Here is a 19258-nt window from a genome sequence, read left to right as displayed (position 1 = left end):
CAGCAAAGTTTCTTCTCGTCTTGGTAGGCCTAATACGGTACAATCTCTTTAGTTTATCAACTCGCTTAATCTTTAACTTCCAATTTATTCAAACTTGCGCTGCAGTGTTTGCTCAGTTGAGTTTGTTGAAGGGGTACAGGCATCAAATATTTGCTTCGGTGTTTTCCCGTTTGTAACGTTGCATTCGATATTAGCATACATGGACCCTCCCATGGTATTCGTGTCATCAAATGTGTATTTAGGTCGTGTGAAGCACGGATAAACTGGAGTATAATCGCTGATACATTGTTTTAATTCACTATAATGCTTAAATGTGCAACCAAAATTAGGTTTCTATACTCCTTTAATAGGGTCTTAATTAAGACTGCGGATAAGACAAACATGTTTTCATTTCGGTTGAAATTGTAGTTATTGAAAGTTGACTGTAGTGCTTGTCAGCGGATAGCCAGGAGTGAAAATGCAGGGTTGCATGAGGAGAGATGGTTAGGTTAGGTTAATTTCAGGCAGTTATTGTTCTGAGTAAAAATTGATTGTTTCTGTCATTCTGGGCATGGGGACGAAGAGCCAGACAGACTGTGGTGAAATTGTTGGCTGCGGGCTTAAGTGCATATGCACTAAACTGTTTTCTTCTGGCTGCGTGCACATCCTCTTTGGATGCAGCTTACTTTTTTGGAGGCTGCATGATTGCACTGTATGACTGTTAAGTGTTTTACTGAAGGCATCTGATTGCAAAGCTCAGAGTGCCACAACAGCATATGTTCTCAACCAGAGTAGATGCATGGCCAAAGAAAAGCATGTTTACACACACAGCCTTCTCTGTTTTGGAGTTCTACTTGCTAAATTACAAGCTGTCATTGAACTACAAGAGAAGGCAGGAAATAGTGGGAGACGAATCAACGTGCCTCTCCCTGACTGACCTTTGTGGAAGCCTAGATGTGCTTACTAGTCGCTAGAGAACGGGGAAAAACATGGAAACGGAATTGGTCGTGGCACTACCGTAAACGGAAATTTCCGTTTCACTTGGTGATGTTCGCACAGTGCTGCAGGTGGACTCGCTGGTTGAGGCAGTGGAGAAGGCGGAGGCCGGGAGCTTTGACTTTTGTGTCTGCAACCCGCCCTTCTTCACCTCGGTCGAGGAGGCGGACGCCAGGACCAAGGCCAGAGAGCAGGGACGGGCCTCCCCACCCTCAGACATGGGAGGTACCGAGTCGGAGAAGGTAGGCCAGGAGCCAACAAGATAGGGGCCGTCAGTGTGCGATTAGTTGTGACAAAGCTGGTGGGAAGCAGAGATCACTTACCTGTACACATGCTTTCTTAATTTTTCTTCAGAATCGCACTTCGTACTATGAAACCAATAAGTACAAGAACTTGTTGTTGCAAGTATACTCCGTTTCATACATAGCAGGCAACGCTGCCAAAGCTAGCGCGCCTGTTCGCACAGTCTAAGTCCGCACGCAAGAAGTAGTTCGCCATACAACCAAAGCAAACACAAACATATTTCGTAGCGACAAATCTTAAGTGCCGTGTCTGGCTCCTCCAGGACTTCGTTTTACCTCTTTGCCACATTTTCGTCCTGCGATTCGACGAGATTTCGAGAAGCAAAGAGTACACGTGGCGGTATGATACACGGTTGGTAGGGTGAATCGCTTCTACTAAATCCGCACCCAAAAAGTAGTTCACTCTCCATAAAAATTATGGCCAGAGAGCAAAACACTGAGCCCCTCACAGCTTCGACCGTGATTTTCAATGCTACTAGTACATCGTTTTATACCGCTCTTTGTATTTATCCGAACAGTGACCGGAGTTTCGAGAAGAACGAATGATATGTGGCGGAGTAATATAGTTTCATGGAGGCACTTCTTCAGCAAACCTCCACAGCGTTGCCTGCTAAGTATGAAACGGAGTATAAGTGAGCACAAAGCACTAAGTAGCTACTTTTGAAGTTGCTGTGAAGTTGTGGTGCTCGTCACTGCCATTTTCCTTTCCTAGCCAAGTCGATTTGCGATAATTTTAACTCGAAGGGGACCAAAAAAGTTATTTGAATTAAGTGGAGCCCAGCTGATTGCCCTTTGATAGGCGCACTATTGACAGGACCAAAGCATCACTTTGAATGAACGGGACATTCAGATTATAGTAAGCAAGGTTGAATCAACAAGATTAACCTCAGCTTCTTTCTTTGCCTGGCTGCTCCACTCCTTTGTTCTCCAGTATCTCTTATATTAATTATTTGCACATTTAGTTGATTAACTGCACCTGGTATGTCTTTAAACCCCAGAGCTTTCAAGATTTCTTTGGTTGTCTGGCTGCAGCCCCTTCAGTGTGTCAGAACACAGTGATGGCAGTGGTTGCGGACATCATTCATGTTGTCGGACATTTGTGTGCAGTGTTCTGCCCTGAAGTCCAGCCCTAGTTCTGAAAGTAGTGCTTCCTTTGGAGACGTGAGAAGGGACGTCTCTCCTAAATTCCTATGTTGTGCTTCTGCAGTGGTGTTTAAAAATCCCTAGCTCAGAATGTGCTGGGTTTGGCTTTTCATGAAGGAGCTTGCTGGCATTGTGTTTGATGCCATTGTTATGCTTTGGTTAGAGCTGCCACTGTTATCTTGTTCTGTGCGTGAGCCATCACGGAAATGCAACCACGTCATGTTTGATGCAAACCAGTGGACTTTTTTCTGTACAAGCTTCTGCAGCTGTGCTTTCTTCTGGCCAGACTGTCAGACACGCCAGGTTTCTCTCCTGTTGCACAGTCTTGTTGACCGTGTGATGAGCATATCTCATAGTTGTTATGGCTTCTTATATTTGCTCCTCAAAATTTTTGTTGTGCGACGTGGAAACATTGTGTGCTCTAAGAATGACAGGACAGGTACGGATTCATTGCTTTTAGATAAATTTTCCAGGCTGTTTTGAATATGTTTTTGGAGAATGACACATAACAATCACAGGCTTGGCACCATTTGGGTGTAGACAGAAACTCCAGTCAAAAAAAGAACTCAAGCTGGTAGGCTAAACAGTATTACCAAAGATGGTGAATCGCAGTCATGTCATCGTAGCTTCCATTTGTCTTGACCAGCATAAAATTGGTTCGCATAAGATCAGTTTGTTAAGATTTTTGTAAGATCACATTGTTGTAAGATCACATTTTTGTTGTTTGCTTCAAAGTGAAAAAAAAAAGACTATGTCTCTACAAAAAGCACCTCAGTTCACGCCGAAAAAGCGACTTCAGATGCCTCATTAAGTTTGCTCGCTAGTAAACGATGACGTATCTATAAGCGTTATTTCAGGGAGGATGCGGATCTTGAGATCGTAAAAAACGTCGATTTTTGAAAAAAACAATTTTTCGTACCAAGTATACTTCAGAGTATATCTCCACAAAATATCCATGCTCAAAACGATCCCAAGGTGCGAAAAAAAAAATGAACACCTAGAGAGTCACATGGCTGAAAAACGAAGCGCGAGCTTCAAAATGACTTTCCACCTCACACGATCAGAATTCCGAAAGTGCTCTCCAATCGCTGCCATTTTGCTGCCATTTGAAAGTTTGATTTGCTCCTTTTTGTTTGATGCCTTTCAAGATGGCATCACGTCAGCACAGCCAAAGCTGTGGCCGTTTTCCCGCGACTCAATTTCTTGCAGTTCAGCAAGTGCACACAAGCTTCGAGCCTCTTTATCGCCGCTCTTGACTTTACAGGGGTTGATCAAAGAGTAACACACAATCTGTTGCAGCTCCGTAATGGTGAGCACTACAGAAATGACATTTTGTAGGTAGAAGCATTGCTCCTTTAAACCCTAATCTGTACCTAGTTCTTGTTTCCTGCTTTTCACTTAACCCAGCATGGATGGATGATCAACATGACACCCTATTACACCAACATCATGCACTGATCGAATTCCTCTGGAAGTCCGTCGATAACTCAGCAAGTTAATTTGTTGTAAGCTATTGCCAGTCTATGGGGGCAACACAAGGAATCGAAGTAATGTATTTCGATGGCTTCAGATGTTTTGATGTGGTGATCGCAGTATCCAGGTGCTGCCAGGGTAGACTGTCATGCATCACAACTGGTGGAAATGCATCAATCATTCATAAAGTTGTTGAGAACAACAGATCCATCACTACAAAACAGGTCATGAAACTGCATTGAAATGATCCGTCTTAACACTAATTGAATGACTGGAATACAGAAAATTTGTGCTCGGTGGATTTTATGGCTGTTGACTTAGGAAATGATGCAAATCAGGAACAGTGCGTGTGATGACCTTATGCAAAGTTTCTTTGAGGATTGTCCGTAATGCTTTAAAGAAGTCATTCATGAAGTGCTATAAGATTTCTATCTGTTTAGGTGATTGTAGGCTCATCACGTGGCAAGCAGGTTTGAGATGACTAGTTCATTCTTGTGAGAAAAGAGAGAGAGAGACCAACCTCAAGGGTTGTACAAATGTGCATTCATGTCATTCAAACAAAGATGGCTGCAGTGCAGTGATTCAGATGCAGTATCAAATGTCCAGCGGCATTTCCAAAGGACCAAAGCTCCAATACTTCTAGCTATAAGATTTTGTTTCCCCAGTGCTTACCATTACTGAGTTGAAGTGGATTGTGTGTTACTTTTTGACCAATCTTTGTTAGTCTCTGCCTAGCAGGCTTTTTTCTCTTGTTTGCCTTGGGCAGTTGAAATGAGCTGATTCGGGAAGAGTAGAGCTGTGTGGTGATGCTATTTTTACTAGTTTTTACGTTGTGCATCAAATTTAATTAGTTGCTTTCCTAGATTGCCACCAACCCCTTTTGTATGTTCTATCCATAGATTTTTTTTGCCAGTTTATTTTCATGAAGAAGAAGGCAGAACACCGACCAAAATAAAAGCAAACACTTACGTGACGTTTCGACTCCCACACGAGAGCCTTGTTCACAAACAGGTACAGACGTGAAAAGACTGGCTATTTAAGCTTGAAAATGTGCCCTAGGCAGTGGGCGTATGCACTAAGAAGTGCCCTGTCAGTGCGATTAAGAGTGTGTTCGGTTGTCTGAATGATTAAGGATTTTCGATATAGACGGCCTTGGAGATTTTTCAGTTTTTAAAATGCGCGCGTTGCTCGAATCTATGTCATGCTGCCTGCTTTCAGAATGTTCGGCGGGTGCATTTGACGAAGCTTTCTTGTTTGCAACACCATACTGGTGTTGTTTCAACCTTTTAACAAAGTTTCCACTTTCACCCACATACACATGGTTAATCTCTGCGGGGCATGCTGTACCCTACGCCCGGAAACGTTTCCTTTGGCAGGCAGTCTTTTACGTTGACGAGGGCTTGCCGCAACTTTTTCGCCGTCATGTGCGACGCCTCAACGTCGTAAGATTGCAGGATGCGCGCCAAGGTTTCGCTGATCCCGGGCACATATGGCACAGGTGCACGTTTTTTGGCGGCTGGTTTACTGTCAGGTCGTGGGGGTCACAACAGTTTGCGTTCCACAGCGTTTACGAAAGCAAACGGGTAGCCACATTGGGAGAGGTCCTTGCAAACTCTTTGACGGTCGGCCTTCATGTCCTCTGGCTCTGTGCAGATGCGGCCTGCTCGACGAAAAAGCGAGGCAACCACTGATCTCTTGTGAGAGGCTGGGTGAAGGGAGTTAAAGTGAAGATAGCGGCCAGTATGAGCACTCTTCTCTTCCCTTACACTTTGAATGAGAGCACGGATTGGCTTCGTTTCACTAAGACGTCCAAAAATGGAAGCTGTCCATTCTCTTCGACTGTGAACTGGATGGCTCTTTCGATGCATTTAAGATGCGCTGTGAAATCAAGTTACACATCCTTCTTGGTAATAGAAAAGCAGTCATCGACGTACCGCACAAAAATCTTTGGTTATGGGCTGAATGAATCTAGTGCACGGCTTTCCAGTCATTCCATTGTGAGGTTTGCAGTGGTAACAGAAACTGAAACGCCCATGGCTGTGCCGTGAACCTGTTTGTAAAACACCCGGTCGAAAGTAAAATAGGTGCTACTCAGGTAGAAATGCAGGAGTCACCTGAGAACTGGCACATCGATTGGCAACCTGCCAGGCAAAGTGGCATCAGATTTCAGGGCTGCCGCGCAAACCTCGACTGCTAAGTCAATTGGAACGCTCGTGAAGAGCGACTTGACATCAGAAGAGACCGTCATGTCACAGTCGTCAAGACACACGTTTCGAACTTTTTCTACAAAGTCAGCAGAATGACGCACATTGGTGGGGGTTCTTCCAAAGAGCGATACAGGAAGCCGGAGAGCTTGTAGAGGGGTGAACGGTTGAAATCTACGATAGGCCGCATTGGAACATCGGTTTTGTGTATCTTAGGAAGGCCATACAATGCCGGTGCTGAGCCATTGTGACATAGTAGCGCGAAGTGAGGGACTTGTGCTGGGATGGCACCACGCGAGAGACGTCGGATAGAAGCTTTTGCAACTGTGTCAGTATCTTTGCCGTTGGGTCCTTCTTGAGACGCACGTAAGTGCTCTGGTCATTCAGCAGAGCCAGCATTTTGCTCTTGTAGTCGACCTTGTCGAGAAGAACAGTGGAATTTCCTTTGTCAGCAAATCGGCATTAGCCCGGAGTTGCTTGATGGCGTTGCGCTGAACTGAAGAGAGTATCGAGGAGACCCGAAGCGGCCGCAGCCTCGAAAGAGCGCCGATTGCGCGAGTATGTGCTTCTTCGCGGCAGGAAGGTTCCACCTTGCTGATTGCTTTCTCCACCGTGCATACAATTTTTCTTTGGTCTGGGGCCGGTGCCACATTGACGTTTAGGCCCAGGTTGAATATAGACATTTCAGCCGGCTGAACCTGGCTCCCGTGTGGGAGCCGAATCGTCGTTTAAAGTATTCATTTTTATTTTGGTCGGTGTTCTGCCCTCTTCTTCATGTACACCCCCGACCAGACAGGTTTCCGTCCAACCCTCGACTTCACCAGTGTATTTTCGCTGAGACAATTGTAAAACTGTGTCCTCATACAAAGTGCATCTTGGGTGGTTTAAGCCTGGAAATATTTCGAACAATTCATGAACATTTTTTGGCTAATGACCTGTAACGAAGAGCCCAGTTAAAATAGCAAAACTGCTTATAACTCAAGTTCAGATTGCATTATTCAAACTCTTATTGCATATTTGGACTCTATATAAAAAAACACAGACACACTTACAGAGTGATGTTAACCAAAATCCGACCATAAATAAAAAAATAGTTTTTGGACCTCCATCCACTGGCGTTCTGCTGCTGTAATTTAGTGGTGAGGGCCTCACTTTGCACACTGTAGCTTTAATAACTGCTGCTTGGGTTTTACACTCTAAACATAAAGGAATAAAAAAGCGAGTGAGCTCTCCTCTGGCACGCACACCTTTTATGTAAAAGGGATGGTGCTGGAGGAGGGCTTTATACTCCCTTTTTATTCCTGTCTAGAGTGTGCCTTGAAAATGTGCGGACTGCTTTCTGCTGTCGTGCTTGGGTGCGGTGCTGTTTCATGCTCACACTTGGTCCCTGTTTTGCGCCGTGCAGGTGTGGGCAAACACCGGAGAGGTGGGCTTCTTCAGGGACATACTCCTGCGTGACAGCCTCACGCTGCGTGACAAAGTTGGGTGAGCTTTGGGAGGACACCTCGCTGAGTTTTGTGGTTTGAAGTGACGCTCGGCTTCAGTAGACTTGACGGTTAGGGGCTTAACTTTGTTATCTATTATGTCTCTGGTGTTACGAATGTCACACTCGAGAAGGGCTTAGAGGGGAAAGAAATCCAGAAAGAAAGCCCTGAACTCCCATTTTGATGTGCATTGAAAAAATCTAATTGAACCGAGCAATAATGAAACGCAAAATAATGGATGTATCATTTTTTTTATTATTATTGCATATACAATTTGTCGTTTAATCACCTGCGTCCTGATGTGTTAGCCGGGGTGTAGGCCTCCTCAGGAGGCATGCTTTGTCTGCCTCCTTTTGCCTCTCCCTGGGGCCATATTGGAAATATGGCTGAATAAACTTTTCAAACTTTCAATAGCCCTTGGAAGCTCCCATTGAAGCCTATCTATTTGATATCTTGTTTTTACGAAATAAAATTTTCCGACAACATGATGTAATGAACCTCCAGTGAATGCCACTGGCCATCTTGTGATCATCAGTATCTGAATTTGAAACGGTGCCAACACTTTCATTCCGATGTGTCAAGTTGCAGCTCCCACGTTCTCCAACCTTCTTGCTTTACACGGCTTATTGCGAGCGGGCACTGTTCCCCTGGTTCCATTTGGAGTCTAGTTTCCGTTTTTGTAGCAGGGGTGCCACATCGTTAAAACCGTTTGGCAGGGTGCTTAGTGCGATTGACAATATCAAGATCCCACTGGTGTCACATGACCAAGCAACAGAAAGACGAAAGCACAAAACAATTTCCACTGAACCGCCACAAGACACCCCTCTCATGCGGAGAAGTGTTGTGGCCCACATGCTTGTGATCTGCTCAGTAAAGCCAGCTGAAACAGGTTCCGGATTTACTCGCGTAATTTGGAGTTGGAGGCTAGCTTGCAACAGGAGTTCAGACTTATATATGCACCTATGCCTGCTATGCCTGGACATATGCACTTCTCTTGCATGCTTTAAAAGGTGTCCACTGAGATGTCCAGATTTGAGAGCTACTGCGCCCCTTCATTTCCTCAAAAACCTTTCCTCTCCTCAGGACACATGCTTTCACATTCCTCTATGTAAGCAGACTTAAGTGCCCTCAGAATTTTAGGAAGGGCAGCACTTTGAGCTTACTGTCTGCCTCTCATGAAACAGTAGGAATTCAGATATGGTGACTATCAAGCATAAGCCTTGTAAGGTGTGGTAGGTGACTAGTACACGGCCCTCCCTGTCAGCAGTTGGAGCTGAAAGGAAGAGAAAATTCTTGGGGTAAAAGACATGTTGAGCTTGCTGTCCATTGTTCCTAACCCAAGAGCCAGAGTACAGCGTAATGTGTACTGTAAACGACTTATTTTGTGCGAGGTCTGCCATATATGCTTACGTAATGATTCCAGTTTTTTCTTTTTTCCAGAAAAGTTGACATGAATTTGGGGGGGGGAGGGTTCATTACGTGGGAAAAAAGTTTCAACAGATTTTTTTTGGAGCATTGAAATTTTATATGTATCCGCCCGCCCGTCCATTCATCCAACCACCGTCAACAAAAGCACATGGTCAGATACGTTTGTGTCGCTGGTCTTTGGCATTGTTCACTTCGAAAGGTGTTTGATGTATCACAGCGCGATCCGACGATTTTGTGATAGCCGACGGCGCCGGCAAATCACGGCGAGGTAAAGCGAACATGCTGAACATCGGCCCTCAAGGGCAGGTGCGCGTTGTTTGTGCAAGGTTGAAAAAAACATGCAGGATGGTGAGAGGTTAGGCGTTTCCACTCCCGATCTCGAACTCGCCAATCACTTGGAATCTGAAGGTCCTGCTTCCGCCATAGCATTTCTGTGTAGGGAGTGTGTTATAGCCTTCTGGTTTAAATCGCTGCGCTCTGATGTTCAAGCGCTCGCCAGCTTTCTAAGCATACAGCAGCGCACCGAGCAATCCATCACCGCCAGCGCTTTTGTCAAGGGTGCACAACGTCCTGGCACTCTGCGAACCGAAGTTCGGGGAGGTGCGCTCGGTGTACTTCACCTCTCCCCCCCTTCCCCCCCACCGACTATCAAGATAAACACCACGCCATGATGTTATCAATATGCAAATCTTGGCGCACTGCCAAGGTCTGCGCTGGAGACGGATGGCACCAAAACTGAGGAGCATGGTACCAAAAGCTAAGGTTTAAAAAAAAAAGTAAATTTTCATCGACAAAAGTGGAGGGTGGGTTCATTACGCGAGTATATGTGGTATTTCGTGGAGATGATAGACCCCCTAGCACTCTTTGTGCCCAAGTTATTCACGAGACCAGTTTTTTGCAAGGTCTCTTGTTCGCCAAAATTAAGTTGTTTACAGTATGCATTCTTTGGGTGGAGACCCTGCACTGTGAAAGCCTAGCCAGATCACTTGCCAGAACCCTCCATTCATGCTCTGCCATCCATTGGCTACAGAAAGGATTCGGTAACGGAATACTACTAATAAAAAATGAGACACGTCACCACAATGACTGTGTTACCCTAGTTGGCTCGCTAGCTGCAGTGGATTGTTATCCAAGCAAAAAAGCATTGCAGCTCATTGTGTCGTGATTGCCGAGCCATCCAGTGGTGTCACTGTGCATTTTGCAGATTTACCAGCTGCAGCGGTGGCATTTTGATGGCGGCAAAATGCCACCATCAAAATCACCATCAAATGGGTTAATGACATCCTAGTCGAAATCAAGAGGAAGAAATGGGCTTGGGCAGGGCATGTAATGCGAAGGCAAGATAACCACTGGTCCTTAAGGGTAACGGAGTGGATTCCAAGAGAAGGCAAGCATAGCAGGGGGCGGGAGAAAGTTAGGTGGCCGGATGAGATTATGAAGTCTGCGGGGATACGGTGGCCGCAACTGGTGAAGGACAGGGTTAATTGGAGAGACATGAGAGAGGCCTTTGCCCTGCAGTGGGCGTAGTCGGGCTGATGGTGATGATGATGATGATGAAAATGCTGGAGGTCCATGTGCTGTGTGATGTCATGTCAGTGTGCATTAAAGAAGCCCAGGTGGTCGAAATTATCCGGAGCCCTCCACTACGAAGTCCCTCGTAGCCTGATTTGCTTTGGGACCGTAAATCCCATAGAACAAACCAAACCTTTTACTGCACTGAGCATGCCGTGTCTACAGTGGAGTATTATGTCGTACAGCGTGGCTCAGGCCAATCAACTCCCTTTCTGGAGTTTTTCAACGTCAGTATTCCTTTTGCTTGTTTTGTGTTTGCAGTCTCTACACCTGCATGCTGGGCAAGAACAGCAGCGTCAAGGAGGTCCTCTCTGTTCTGCAGGGCAAGGTGAGCTGTGCCACTTGTACTAAAGCCCTATGTGGATGGAACTTCATTACTATTTCACGTGGCCAGTGCTAATGGCTGCACGCTGCTCAGGGGCCTCTGTGGTGCTCCTTGCAGCCTGTTTGTCTCTCTCTTCCTGAGTGAGTCACTGTTTCTCCGAGGTCTGGGGTAGCCACATCACTGCAAACGACTGCCACCACTGGCTGGTTTCACCTTGTGGAAGAAAAAAAGATAGCGCATTCTCTTCCTTCGTATGCAGCGAAGCTGCAAAAAGAAGGAAAAAAAAAAAAGACAAAGAGTGGAAGGCACGCAGTGGAAATAGATGGAGATGTCATGCAGTGTTAGCAACGCAGGACAAGCCACGTTCAGGAGCACCACTGATGTGTTAATGAGGCCTGAATGAACCTTTTGGTTTATTCTCATAATCTTTCCTCTCATCTCCCAAATTTTTCTTGAACTGGAACAGTTCCATGGACCTGACTGCACTGTTACTTTTTGTCACTGTCTGCTTTTCCCGCTATGAACACCGTCTGCAGGTCAAGTCCTGTCGAGTTGCAGAGTTCCACCAAGGGAAGACGACTCGCTATGCCATAGCTTGGACCTTTCGCGACGTCAACCTGCTGAAGGTGCATAGCTTGCTCTTGTGCATTGCTTTTCTTCTTCAATGCAGTTTGCACTGCATTGCACAGCCATCACAAAGTTGAGCTGCTTTGTGAGATGGGAAATTCAGGAGCACACCTTTACACCATGGCACTGCTGTTGCTGTGTGAAATGTGCAGTCAAATGTTTTAGTGACGAGCAGCTCTAACTGCACGAGACTGAAAATTGGGTGGCTTGCTTCTTGGACAGCATGGTCTGTAACTGGTGCATCCGTTGCATGGAACCCACTTAGACCCCTTAATGCCCGGTTCTGTTCATTGTCCTCTTTGCTTGCACTTAAAGTTGTCGTCTAACGAAATGCTTTTGCTGGCTCTTATCTTCTTCCTTCATGCTACTTTTTTTGTCGTGGTTAAATTCATTAGCTTCGTTGCATCCTCAGTCTAGTTGAATTACTTAGTACACTTATTTGCGAAGTTGCTTTTCCGTTGGCAACAAAGCAGAAAGCAAGAGTTGTAGGTTAGAGCCGTTCACCGGCCTCCACTTAGATTTAGCATGCCAACAGGATTTGGTGCAGTACTTGCTGTTGGAGGTGTGCGCCGCCTTCAGCAACACCGTCGGTTGGCAGGCCTAGCGACAGAAGTGTTTTGTAACGAACTGAGGCCACACCTTCCCAAGAAGGAAAGGCTGAATGTAAAACGAGGCTCTGTTGCGTATTTCGGAGGCACTTCGGTGCCTAAGGATATTCATGACATCATTCAGAATGGCCCTGAGTACAGCTTGACAGCAAGTGTTAAGAGCCATGTGCGTCTCACCACCGTTTGCAGAGTGGCTGACAAAGCGGACAAAGGTGAAAAAAAGAGCGCTGTCTTTCTGAGGGAGTTGACATTTTTTTTGAAGGCCGATGGCAAGCAGTTGGGGCGCAGCAATTGCATACTGCTCGTGTTGACGACCGCTTTGTCCAAAATGACTTGACCCTTCTCCAGTTGGACAACGAGGGTGGTTTCGTGGTTCTTCCGACAAGCATGTTCTGGGAGAACGCGGGGGCTGCTGTAGCAAACAAGTTTGCGTCAACCAAAAGGAAGCCCTCTAAGCTGAAGATGAGAGCAGTGAAGTGCCTGAAAGGTAACAACTTGGATAAGCTTGCGCAAGGTGTCAAAGACTACAGTGGGAATCACGTACAGGTGTTCTTTCTTTTCTGCAAAAGCGCACAAGGCACGTTGCCCATTGTAAACCATTGTTACGGAGGCAGGGTCTTGGCAGAAACTACTACTTTGTCAGTTTCTTCAGCTACACTTGACGTTCCTCATGGTGCTGGACCCGTACAGTGTGGCTAGATGGGCAGAGGTGGTAGAAGTGCCCAGCAAGGGCATCCCAGAGGCCAATACGGCTTTTTCGGTCGACATTGAAGATCTGTTCTACAGCATCCCTCACGACGAACTTTTCATAGCATTGCGGGAAGTTATCGAAAATTCCGATCCTGTGGGGTTTCAGAACACGTGTGGTCTGTCAGTTGACGCTTTTTTCGACATTATGTTCTTTTACCTGTCTTCCACCATTGATGATTTTAAGGGCCAAGGATACTTTTGAAAGCGGTTGCTTAATCCCTGCTTTAGAGGACTAAGGAGAAAGAAGAGAATGTGAGACTGGTTGACGTTGTTGCCGCTGAACAAAAAAAAGACTTGAATTTATGCCCTATGTGCACGTGCTAGCCCACAACATTAAGAAAGTTGCAGTTAAGGAGGGCATTAATGTTGTATTCTCTGCTTCCTGCAAGCTCTCGGGCCTGTGTTCACGTATATCACGAGGCAAATCTAGAAATCCTAGTTGTGCAACGAAGCACAACATTTTCACGAAATGCTCCACAGGCCTGGTGTATCGGTTTCCTCTAACATGCGAAAAGGTTTACATTGGCTATACAGGCCGGTGTATCAATGACCGGCTGCACATACACAACTCACTGGGTTCTGCTGATGGACAAAACTTGCCCCACCATTGTTGCAAGTGTGGCTGCTACCCGCTGTTTGGCAATGTAAGCATTCTTGGCCGAGGCAGGGGAAAAGAAGAATGCAAATTTTAGAAGCCAACTACATCAGGTTGCATAGTGAAGATTGCATTAGCACAACTTCGGTATGCCTGCTTGAAAAAGAACTTGTTTTCTTGGCGTGCGGCCGATAGTTGTGCTGCTTATGTGTCTGATGTCATTGTCCGGCGATGTGTTCGGTTTTGCTGTGCATGTCCTGTGAGCCTTACTGGGAAGGTGCCTTGTTCAATAACGCGCAGTTGCTAGTCCATTCGTCGTATGCATTCCTCCTTCTTGTCCCCGGTCTTTTTGACTGGTTTTTCACCTAAGTCCAACATGATGCCATTACATTTTGCTTGTGAAAAATAGCTGGTAGTTGCAATAGTACCTACATGTCTCTTTTGTTTGTTTTGTCTACTAGCTTGTAGAAGCTCTGTTTCAAGTGAAAGTAGCCTCCTCGTTGTCATCAAAACAGGGTTCTAATCGATCAGTGCAGGCCAATTTCAGTTTGTCTTCGGTGTCCTATAAATCTTGGAATCCTTTTGGTCTATGTCAGTGGCGCTTTCCTTTTGACCAAATATGCTTGCGTTGAGGGCGTAGCCCGGCCTCCACCCAATTTCCTGGCAGTGCGCATTGGTGCTGAAGTGCCATCTGGGGTTGGAAAAACCCGCACGCAGGTTCCGTTCGCGAAGGTGCGACAGCAGAAGCAGCCAACCAAGATCCTGGTCGAACTGCCGCCATCGCAGATACCAGTGGTGCCACGCGTGCAGTATGTCTGGCGAGAGCTGCTCAATGCGCTCAGCTTCATAGAGGTAAGTTTACACCCCTCACTTTTTTTCTGCCATTGCTTGGTGCTTATTGCCATCTTGAAGGTGGGCGGCTTTTATAAAACATAACAAAGTCAAAGTGTTTTTGTTTTATGTTAGAGGTGTGCAAATACCAAACTTTTGGTTGCAAAGCGAATACGCAGTGCAAAAATAGGCTGTGAATTGAATCGAATGCCTTTTAATATCAGTATAGATGGTCCGTACTTACACAAACACAGCTGTGAAAAGAAACAGATCTGATGCAAAGAAATTGTATTTGCACCCAGCACCAACACATTCACCATACTTTTTAGGCCTACCAGGTATTAAATAAGGGAGAGGGAATCATGTAATAGAAGTAGTAATGAATAATACTTTGTTTACCATTCTTTGGTTAACATAATTGTGTTCAGTGAAAAAGTTTAGTATGACAGTTTGACTTGCTCACATGACAAAGCGAGCTTAATGCTGCCATAAACTCACTGCAGTTGCTTTGGCGTTTGGCAGCTGATCCCGAGGTTGCTGGTTAGATCCTGACCACGGTGGCTGCATGCGAAATGCAAAGACTCCTGTGTGCTGTGCAGTCTCAGCACAAGTTTAAGAACCCTAGGCGGTCAAAATTAATCTGGAGCCCTATAATACGGCGTTCTTCGTTGGTTATGTGTCGGGACTGAAAAACAATGATCCACGAAGAATATTGTAAGGTGGCCAGATATCTCCTTACTGGATGAGTGACGTCCGTGGTCGATTAATGGAAGGGCAAGGCGTGAGTAATTGCTGGCAGCCTGCAACAAAGCGGTTCGCGAAACGGTCGCAGGAGTGGCAATTTGAGCCGCAATGCTAGTGGATTTAAGCAAGAGCAGCTCTTCGACACTCTTTCACAACACCTGAAGACAAAGCACTGGCTGTGGAATGCCGCCCCGAACGCAGCATTGACTGCAACACCTGGCCCGCTTAGCCCTTGCCATGGAGATAGAAGGCTTTTAGGAGGCGCAACTCTATGGCCCCGCGGCCGACGCGGGCGACCAGAAAACGTCACAGAGGAGGAGAGGAAGGGAGGTCGGTTTCCGCGGCGCGCGGTAGATGGCGCTCACGCGCGGTGCCCGCTAGTACCCACTTGGGCAGCGCGAGGCACCGCGCTGCGCGGTGCGTGCCACGGTTTCGGGACGGCGGAGCGTGAAAAAAAAAGCAGTGCGGGAACATATTGGGAGGGTGTTACAGGGAACCCCTCCGTTTGTGGTCTGGGGCCGCTAATGGGGTATCAGGAATGTTATCATTCCAGCCGGCTTGCACGGAGAACAGCGGCTAAGTAGTTGTAGACGTCATGCTTCTAGCTGTGGCTAAACTAGCCAGCCCACGGAGGGGCTCACAATTTTTTTTTAAACATTGCACCGCTCCCTTTTCATCCCCTGCGGTCAGAGGGACCCTGAAGCGGGCTTCCAAATGCTGTACTTTCCCTGTAAGGTGGGTTGAATCCCACGATGGACGAGCCCAGCTGGTTCCTTATCTCCCCTGCCTCTTTAGCTGCAAGGGAATCACAACGCTGTCACCGCTAATTGGGCACTGCACGTATCGATACGGCTTCGTGTCACCGAGCGGCCTCTTTCATCTTGTTGTGGAGCGGTCCATTGTAGCTAGCCATGCCTGAGACGTCAGGCTCTTCTATTTGGCTATTCGGGTCAAAATGGGCTAACACAATGCGTCGCTGCCCAAGGTAGACAGCCCTGCTTGTGCACAGTGACGGCTGGGAAACTCTCCCCACTCCCTGCAGAGGAGCTCCGCCAAATCTTTTAGCAGCTTCGGACACAAAGTGGCGGAAGGCAAGAAACCAAGAAAAAATAAATAAATAAGGAATACTCTGTAACACCCTCAAAACAGCAGGTGGGGTCGTGTGCTCTAGTCTCCAGAAGTTGTGTGACCGACGTGGTAGAGTGCTCGCGCTCGAGTCCTGGTCTATCTCCGCGGACCCGGTACGCCTTACTGCCTCGCTGTAGCATACGATGGGAGTGTGCTTTGTTCTGAACTGCAATAGCGGATACAAGTCCCTCAAAGAAAGCGTCATCTCCTTCAAGGCTCCCAATGACTTGTTCCCAGTGATTTGTTCCGACTGAAGAAGACACGCGAATCAGCAAGCTATGATGTACGTGTTGCCTTAATTATGACAGATGCTTGCGCCGGGAGCATATGCACCTCTTCATCTTTTTACTTCTTCAGCAAGCTTTGCTGCATGCCTCTCTATCGTGGTCCCTAAGACTCTGAAGGTAAGCACACAAAGCTAATATCCTTCGCATGCTTCATGAGTATCCAACGAATTTCCTTCATGACGTGAGTAAAAAGGGCAGCCATCGCGCGCGGCACTGCCCACCAGTAAGTGGAAGAGCGCCGAGCCGCAGGCACATCAACAGTTAGAATTCGAATGTAAATTGCCTCCCGTACTATGAGGCCACGTTTTACCACACGATAACTCAGGGCAGCATGACATTTGCGAAGAAAATGTTGGCCGCGCAAATATGCTCTCCCGCGGAAGCACGGAAATGCACGCGACGGCGCGAGCGCGCGTCGTCCTCGGGAACCTGACGAGGGCGGCATCCGGCGGCGGTCGAAGGAAGCAGACTGCGCCTGTGACTCTCTGCGGTCGCGGGAGAGAGGCGAGTTTCGCCTCCTAAATGCGTCTATCTCCGTGGCCCTTGCATATCGGTTCCACTAGACTGCAGGCCCCCTATTGTGCCGAGATGCTGTCAGAAACCAAAGTCATGAGAACGAAACCGCGTCATTAAGTGCCCCAGCACGCAGGCTGCGCTGTACTCGCCCAGGTGAGAATTTCCAACTGGGAGTCTGCCATGGTATGTGCTGGTATTTGCTGGTTTCAGTTGGTCCCAACCAGAACCTCATTGTTCTGTAGTGGGTCAACTGGTTTCAGCTAGAATCTTGTCGGTTTTGTTCTAGACCAGCTGGTTCCACCAGCAGAGCTTATTGGTTTTTGTGCTGGGGCAACTGGTTCCAGCATGAACCTGCTGGTCCCAGCTGGGAGCTTATTGGTACTAACCTGGGATCTGCTGGCTCCAGCTGAGAACTTGTTACTGCTAAGTTTGGAGAGTCTTTTTCATTCTTGGATAGTAATGGTCCTCCTCAATTTTCATGTGCTCTCACTGCAGGCAGGTCTGCATGCTCCTGCAGGGTGACTAACATTTGAGCACAGGTCATAAGCATTTTTTTAGCATTTTATTGTGATATATCAGAAACGTTATAAAACGAAATGGCATTGTACAAACGATTTATCGAAACAAAGAGACGTTATTTTAATGTTTTGGTGCTACCAGGTAACCTACTGGCTACCTGCTGCGGTCAGCCGCTTGGACCACTGCATATGCGAGACTACATTCTGAACCATTACGGGGGTGCATTTGGCTGATTATAATTTTTGTTTAACTTCCCTCAACGTTGCCCGGTTAGCTGACCGGCGCCACATATGGCCTGGACAGAGCGCAGAAGCTCGTGCCTATAAGCACAGGCAGGTGGCGTGGAAAACCATTGCAGGTGCACCAAAAACTGCTCGCTCCTTACGCTTAGCTGTGTGTTACGGCGCTGACATCGACATGGCAAACTTCAGCGCTGGTGGCCTATGCCAGTTAGTCTTTATTGGCAGTATGCTCAGAAATTGAGCACCACCTGGTGTCATGGACTGCCATTTGGCGATGCCTAAGTTGGGATGATATTTTCAGGCCTGGTGGATTGGGTCACCTGGGGTGCACTTCCTCAAAGCGGTGTCCTGCTACCAGATGATGAAGGTGCTCCAGCCATCGATCTGTGCACCCAGTTGTGCGCATGGAATGGTTGTGCAAGCTAGGAAACGCGATGCTACTCACATGCCTTCACTGATGGGCAGTGTTGCTGCTGGCCGCTCTAGAACCTGACCTGGCTTGCAGTTATTGCAGCTGTGCACTAACTGAGAGAACGAGAAATTGCTGCAAATGACAGCATCGCAAGAAAAGTGCAAATCGAGGATGAGGCACCACACAACGTATTGTAGGGATGGCTGCAATGTCTCATGGTGGCAAAATCAGTGACACGAGTTCATTGCTTAGCTGCTCTGTCCAGACCCTGTGTCATGTACGATGCAGGTCATTGGCACCCTAGTGTCAGGTATGGTAAACGTGGAAGCTGTTTTGTTGCGGGTGTTTGAATGTGAATGACGGCCTTGCAGGTTCCCTTTGAGATCATCAACGAGGGCCAAAACATGTGCCACCTGCTGGTGAAGGCCAAGGAGATCACATGGACGCACCTGCGGCGCAGGCGTCGAGAGATGCAGCGCAAGCGTCGCATAGAGGAAGAGGCCAGCAAGGCCAAGGCAGCCGACCTGAAGTCCGACGAAGACCAGCAAACCGCCACAGCTGAGCCTGCGACCAACGAGCTCCAAGCACAGGAAGGTGGGTGGCAATGTCGAAAGGCGGGTTTTTTCGCAGTGACGCTTCCTCAAAAGAAGTCGGTCATCAGTCATTGGCAGTTAAAGGATGTGCTTGGGCAACTTTTAGTGATGCTGCACTGGTCGTAGATTACAAGCACGAGACAGAAGAGGTGAAGCATCTGAGATGGCATGCTAGCTGTGCTGAACCTGCACGCATGAGCTAGACCCATTCATAATTCTTATGTGCCATATTTAAAAGCAGCTGTGAAGTGTGAAGATGCGATTTCACTTAGCTTCTCAGGTTTTTCAAGCTGTACTCTTCACTGCTCATGAGCAGATACAGAGGTGGGTAGTAAACACCAGGTATACCAAGTGTCCTTATAGGCCGGCACCTTAAAGACGTCTTCAACTTTCCTTGATGGTTGGTTTGATTCACAGGGTGTTTGATTCTGGAATTGCAGCCATCAAGTTCTATGCTCAACATCTCAGGAGCGTATCTGTATCTAATTTAGGTGAAAAAT

At 47.1% G+C, this 19258-nt stretch overlaps 1 protein-coding gene across 2 annotated transcripts in view; it reads left to right on the top strand.

The window, feature by feature from the left end:
* LOC149361690 (RNA N(6)-adenosine-methyltransferase mettl16) overlaps nucleotides 1–19258 on the top strand; it is a 109876-nt gene that overhangs the window by 6378 nt on the left and 84240 nt on the right. For both annotated transcript variants that reach the window (XR_016288969.1, XM_089572769.1), the window contains exons 3-8: nucleotides 1039–1217; nucleotides 7503–7582; nucleotides 10843–10909; nucleotides 11443–11532; nucleotides 14204–14338; nucleotides 18537–18759. Coding sequence is in view for 1 of the 2 variants with exons in the window: in XM_089572769.1 (XP_089428895.1) it covers nucleotides 1039–1217; nucleotides 7503–7582; nucleotides 10843–10909; nucleotides 11443–11532; nucleotides 14204–14338; nucleotides 18537–18759 (774 nt within the window). In the remaining variant the exon portion in view is untranslated. The remainder of the gene's footprint in view (nucleotides 1–1038; nucleotides 1218–7502; nucleotides 7583–10842; nucleotides 10910–11442; nucleotides 11533–14203; nucleotides 14339–18536; nucleotides 18760–19258) is intronic.

Source organism: Amblyomma mixtum, chromosome 2 (assembly GCF_055824585.1).
Source record: "Amblyomma mixtum isolate Tamu chromosome 2, ASM5582458v1, whole genome shotgun sequence".
Lineage (NCBI taxonomy): Eukaryota > Metazoa > Arthropoda > Arachnida > Ixodida > Ixodidae > Amblyomma > Amblyomma mixtum.
This window is presented reverse-complemented; position numbering and strand designations above follow the sequence as displayed.